Raw genomic sequence first — 6,502 nt, 5'->3', positions numbered from 1 at the left:
TATTTTTCATTTTTTTATGTCTTTTATATTATTTACAAAAATATTTATATTTATACCAACCACTATATACACAACAAAAATATTTATATTTATACCAACTACTATATATACAACAAAAATGCAACACATGCAAATGGGGATTTGAAAACAACAAAAATATTTATACCAACCACTATATACACAACAAAAATGCAACACATGCCCAAGGGGATTCGACCTTGGGACCTCAAGTAAAAAAATCAAAGTCATAACCATCAAGCCATCTAACTACATGTGATTATAAATTGTTGATTAATAGACTATATTTACATTTCGTTTTTATTTAATGATGTTTGGGAATTATCCCACATCGAAAGATGGGTATTCAACTTTGGTATATAAATACCTATGTAATATGAACTATAAAATGTGTGCAAAAATATTAAGGCAACCTCACACGTGTGTTTGGATACACGTGTGCATGCGTGAGTGTGCGTGGCACACGTGTGCACGCGTGAGTGTGCACGTGTAAGTGTGCGGGGGGCACGGTTCGCACGTGCGCTTGGACACACGTGTGCACGTATGAGTGCGTGGGGCACGCTCGCACGTACACTTGGACACATGTGTGCCCGTGTGAGTGTGTGTGGGGCACGCTCGCACGTGCGTGTCATGCGTTACGTATGTGAACCGGGCGGAACCGGATAGAACCGGCGGTTCCACTATAGAACCGGGCGGTTCCTGGTTTTTGATTGGAACCGGCACGGGCATGCATGTTTTCGAGTAGAACCGGGCGAGTCCGGTTCGACTCGCCGTTTTTTAAAACACTGGTTTCAAGTCTTCTCCTCGACTGTGGGGAGAGAGACGTGAGAGAGAGATGGTTTGGGGGGAGAGAGAGTATCAGAGAGAAGAAGGGTTGAGAGATATTATTTTTTTAAAAAAATGTAAAGTCACGATGCGAACACTGGACAACTTTGCCCGATATAAACCTCACATGTCTGATGTTCGCATTACTGGACGGGAGTAATTTGGAAAAAAAAAAAACACGCAATGAGTGTGTGCTGCCCGTAATTTGGGACAAACGTGGTCCCATTTTGTAATTGACCCCCTAATATGGTCCGTACGTAAATTTCTCTAAATTGATAGCCAAAAATGTTAAGAGTACCAAACAAAATTGGTTGCTTAGTAATAGTTTGGATATAAATTTTTCTTGGGAAGGGTTTTTATACTTCGCATATTGTATAGAAGTTCTATACTTCCCTCCATCTAGCCATCTAATTTAGATCAAGTAAGCCATTGGCCTTTTGATCTAGATCCAACGTTTTAAAGTGTTTTATGTTTAGTTTTTATTATACAAATTATATGAATTTTGTATGTGCTATCATCTCAATGGGGCACACCTAAACAAAATATTTCCAATTAAATAAAATAACCAAAATACTCCTGAAATTTTTAGGGGTATTTTAATCATATTACTTTATTGGGAATATTTTTTTTATATATATTTTTTGTAGGTGCAAGTTTAATAGAGGAGTGGACGTCCAAAATTTAGTGTCAAAAAATTTTGTAGAATAAATATTAAAAATAAAAATGTATAGAGGCATGACATTATAATTGGATCCATCTCAGTCGTTCATTCTGATTTGACGGCTAGATAAGGGGAAGTATATAACTGCTATACATTAGGGGAAGTCTATACCTTCACTTCCATTAATCTTGCCAAAAATGATGTATAGGTATTAGAATATTGCGCTTTACAAACAAAGGTTACAAGTTTGATAAGGGGAAGAATATTTAGAATTTTATTAATCAAAAGAGGTTATAAGTTTGCTAAACAAAAGCATAATCAGAAACATCAAGAGAAGGAAGAGTCACACTCCTCTTTGCATACACATCTGTTACATCATTTGCCTCCCGAAGCACGTATCAAAATAAGAGAGAACAGAGATATGTGAGGAAGAGAGCTATTGTAATCCTATTCTTCATTGTTAGTAAAGAAGTTCTCATCTTCCGTGGACGTAGGCACATTGCAGAACCACATATATCTTTGCGTTGTGGTTGATTGTCTCTTTTTTTGTGTTTGTTTCTTCTTTCTTGTTTTTGTAGATTGCTTTTCGTTTCTACAAATTGATGTCAAAGCCTACTAGGTTATTTCGCGTTCTGGGGTTTGCTACCACGATGGCAGGAAAGGGCTCCAGGGTCAAGTATACATTGAGAGGTTCAATGGAAAGAACAACTTCACTCTTTGACGATAAAGGATGAAGGATCTTCTGATACAACAAGGTCTGACTAAGGCTTTACTAGGGAAATCAAAGAAACCAGCAAAGATAGACGATGAAGAGTGGCAAGAGATGGAGGAAAATGTGATAAGCGCAATTCGTCTGAATCTATTAGATGACGCCTTGCGTTATGTGGTGGACCTCGAAACTTCTCCAGAGATATAGATAAAACTCGAGAGTATCTACAGACGAAATATCTGACGAACAAGTTGTTCTTGAAGAAGCCATGTATTCTCTTCAGATGGAAAAAGGCATGGATTTGCTTGAACATCTCAGCGAGTTCAACCAGATCATAAGCCAGTTAGCAAGCCTTGAGGTCGAAATCGAGGATGAAGACAAGGCCCTACTTATGTTGGCTTCGCTTCCAGGATCATACGATCACCTTATTACGACTCTACTGTACGGAAAGGAGACTCTTGAGACGGACGAAGTCACTGCTATTCTTATGTCAAATGAGACAAAGAAGAAGACTAGCAGTATTAAATCTCAAAGAGAATATTTCTTTGGAAAACACAAAGAGAGTCTTGAAAGAGGCAGATCAAATCAAAGGAGGTTTATAAGCAAAAGTCACTCAAAATCGAAGGGGAAGGGCAAATTTATTTGCTATTACTGCAAAAAAGAAGGTCATATGAAGAGAGACTACCCGAAAAGAAAGGAGGATATAAAGAGGACAGAAACATGAACAACATCTGATGAAGCTAGCTTGACTGATAGCTCTGATAGAGATGATGAAGATCTTTTCTTTATATCTTCAGGTAAAAATCAATTTTACTGATTCTTGAATTTTAGATTCTGGTTGTTCTTTTCATATCTGGCCAAGTAGAAACTGGTTCGAAACCTACAAATCATATTGTGGTGGGTTTGTTTTAATGCGGAATGATGCGGTATGTAAGACCAATGGAATTGAACTATCAAAATCAAGATGTTTGATGGGATAATACGAATCTTATCAAATGTGAGGTATGTCCCACAATTAAAGAAAAACTTAATATCCTTGGGGGGCCTTGACTCAAATGGTTGCAAGTATATAGCAACAGGTGGAGTCTTCAAGGTTAGTAAGGGATCTACAGTTGTCATGAAAGATCAGATTGCTGAGAACCTATATAGGTTGATAGGGAATACAATTATATGTGGAGCTTCTGTAACCACAAGTGTAGAGTCCAGCACAGATGACACAAAATTGCGGTATATGCGTTTAGGGCATATGAGTGAACGAGGTATGATGAAACTTCATAAAAGAAAATTGCTGAAGGGTGTCAGAGCCTGTAAACTGGATTTCTGTAAGTACTATGTTTTCGGTAAACAGTGTAAGATTAGATTCAGAACGGCAGTTCATACGAATAAGGATATACGAGACTATGTACACACTGATGTATGGGGGCCTTCACCAATCAAATCCAAGGGTGGGGCTGAATACTTAATTACATTCATTAACGATTACTCAAGAAATGTCTGGGTCTACTTCATGAAACACAAAAGTGAAGCATTCACGAAGTTTAAACAATGGAAAGCAGAGGTAGAAAGGAAGACATGAAAGAAACTGAAATGCTTGAGAATAGATAATGGAGGGGAGTACAAGTCTAGAGAATTTCAAAAATTTTGTAAAGAAGAGAGGATTGTACACCGCTTTACCACACCAGAAACTCCTCAGTATAATGATGTGGTTGAGAGGATGAACATGACTCTTTTGAAAGGAGCTCGCAATATGAGATTGAATACAGATTTGAAGAAATTTGTTTGGGCAGAAGCAGTTAACATGGCCTATTTCATCATTAATAGGTCACCATCTACAGCTATTGATTGCAAAATTTCAGAGGAAGTGTGGACAGGAAAGCCGGTAGATTACTCTATGATGAGGATCTTTGGATGTCCAGCCTATCTCCATGTACAGAGTAGGCAACGTTCCAACTTAGACTTTAAGTCTAAGGAGTGCATCTTTCTCGGTTTTAAGAAGGGAGTGAAGGGATTCAAGCTTTAAGATCCTATTTCACATAAGGTTGGGCTTAGCAGGGATGTTGTGTTTGATGAATCTCACATGGTGAAGTCAATCAACATATAAGATGACAAAGTGCAAGTAGATGAAAGTGATGGAGAAAGATCGACAGTCCAAGTGGAGCTAGAAGGATCTGAAACCCTAGAAGAGGTAGAATCATCTAGCAGCATATCTGAACAGCAATAACCATATGGTGAACCCTACAATCTGGCAAAAGGCAGAAAAAAACGTGTTCACAAAGCCCATGTGAGATACGGTTTTGAGGATATGGTAGCTTTTGCTCGAACAGTTCGTACTGGAGAAATCGACTCTTTTGAAGATGCTCTAAGTGAAGCACAGAATGATAAATAGATGACAGCTATGATGAAGGAGATGAAGTCTCTGAAAAAGAACAAGACTTGGGAGCTTATCAAGAGGCCCAAGGGAAGAAAAGTGATTGGGTGCAAGTAGATCTTTCGGAAGAAAGAGGTAGTTACAGAAAAGGAATGTGAGAGATTCAAGGCTAGGCTCGTAGCAAAGGGCTACGCTTAGAAGGAGGGAGTGGACTATAATGAAATATACTCTCCTGTTGTCAAGCATACTTCAATAAGGCTATTACTTGCTTTAGTAGCCATGTTTGATTTGGAGCTAGAACAGCTTGATGTGAAGACAACGTTTCTTTATGGTAATATGGAGGAACAAATCTTTATGGAGCAACTCGAAGGCTTTAAGGTACATAGAGAGGAAGATCAAGTTTGATTGCTCAAGAGATCGTTTTATGGTCTTAAGCAATCTCCTAGGCAGTAGTGGCACAAGCGCTTCGACTCTTTCATGGTGCGGATTGACTATTCAAGAGGTGACTATGATTGTTGTGTTTATTTTAAAGTTCTTGATGATAATTCCCTTATTCTTTTGATGCTTTATGTTGATGACATGCTCATCACTGCCAAGAATGCATATGACATAACATTACTCAAGTCTATGTCAAGTTATGAGTTTGATATGAAAGATTTAGGAGCTGCTAATATGATACTTGGTATGGAGATTCATAGAGATAGAAGTGTAGGTAAACTCTGGGTAACTCAAAAAAGGTATGTTGAAAAGGTGCTGGAGCGTTTCAACATGGAAAAAGCTAAGTCAGTTAGCACTTCATTGGCAAGTCATTTCAAGTTATCTGAACGACATTGTCCCACTACGGATGAGGGGATAGAATATATGTCTATGGTTTGTAGCAGGCTAGATTTATCTCATACTGTTAGTGTTGTTAGTCGATACATGAGTAATCTAGGCAGGGAGCATTGGATTATTATTAAGTGGATTTTCATATATCTAAGCGGGACGTCAGATCTCAGAATTATGTTCAACAGGAAGAGAAACTCTACAGAACTAGTGGGATATGTCGATTCCAACTATGCTGGTGATTTAGACAAGTAAAGGTCTACTACAGGATATATAGTCACACTAGCAGGTGGACCTATTTCATGGAAGGTAATGCTTCAATCCACGATTGCCTTGTCTACGATAGAGGCAGAGTACATGGCAGCAGTTGGGGCTGCAAGGGAGGCAATCCGGTTGACTGGTTTAGCTCATGAGTTGGGGGTGGAGCAAGAACGTACTGTGATGCATTATGATAGTCAGAGTGTCATAAATCTTACAAAGAATCAAGTGTCATACAAAGACAAAACACATTGATGTGAGATATCACAAGATTAAGGAGCTTGTGTTAGAAGGAATCATTCACCTGAAGAAAATTCATACGAATGACAACCATGCAGATATGCTTACAAAGCCGGTCACTACAGAGAAGTTCAAGCTTTGCTTAGACTTACTTAATGTCACTCATTGTTGAACGTGTGGGAAGTAGCCCTGACAAGTGGGGGTGCAATCGCGTACCTTTATGGAGGTACGGGGATGAAGACATCTTCAAGTTATCTCTAGGGTGGCTCGATAGAATTCAAGCCAAGGTGGAGATTGATGAGGATTAATGTCTTATATTATGAGGAAATATATATGCCAAAGGTGGAGTCAAAGAGACGACTCCGGAGGGTCGTTAAAAGCATGAAGGGCTTAAGGCCCGGAGGAACTTTTCCATGTATTAGTAATAAGATTTATTACTTTAATCTCTTCCAACCAAGCCAAATCTAACTGAAAAGGTTTAGGGCTAATAATAGAATTCTCTGATGACAAACAAAGGGGAATGTGATCCGAAGATAATCTGAGCACTAACTTTGGTCAAAGGGAATCTTAATTCCCCATCATCTGAGCAAAAAAAATC

At 38.6% G+C, this 6,502-nt stretch overlaps 1 protein-coding gene across 1 annotated transcript; it reads left to right on the top strand.

Annotated features, from left to right (window-relative positions):
* The first annotated feature begins 3,933 nt into the window (after nt 1-3,933).
* On the top strand, nt 3,934-5,919 carry LOC148780190 (retrovirus-related Pol polyprotein from transposon TNT 1-94). The gene is made up of 4 exons (XM_088850566.1): nt 3,934-4,092; nt 4,825-4,959; nt 5,179-5,506; nt 5,675-5,919. Exons 1-4 carry the CDS (start codon nt 3,934-3,936, stop codon nt 5,917-5,919), a joined length of 867 nt encoding a protein of 288 aa, XP_088706692.1.
* The last annotated feature ends 583 nt before the right edge of the window (nt 5,920-6,502 follow it).

The sequence above is a fragment of the Amborella trichopoda genome, chromosome 10, assembly GCF_054954075.1.
Source record: "Amborella trichopoda isolate Santa Cruz 75 chromosome 10, AtrichopodaSantaCruz75HAP2 v2.0, whole genome shotgun sequence".
Lineage (NCBI taxonomy): Eukaryota > Viridiplantae > Streptophyta > Magnoliopsida > Amborellales > Amborellaceae > Amborella > Amborella trichopoda.
Note: the sequence above shows the minus strand (reverse complement) of the source record. Positions and strands in the feature narration are given on the sequence as shown.

Coding starts and splice junctions, on each gene's coding strand:
- LOC148780190 (XM_088850566.1), top strand. CDS start 3,934: ATGACTCTTTTGAAAGGAGCTCGCAATATGAGATTGAATACAGATTTG. Junction 4,093..4,824: donor AAGTGTGGACAGGAAAGCCG/GTAGATTACTCT, acceptor CCTGTTGTCAAG/CATACTTCAATAAGGCTATT. Junction 5,507..5,674: donor TGTTGTTAGTCGATACATGA/GTAATCTAGGCA, acceptor GGTCTACTACAG/GATATATAGTCACACTAGCA.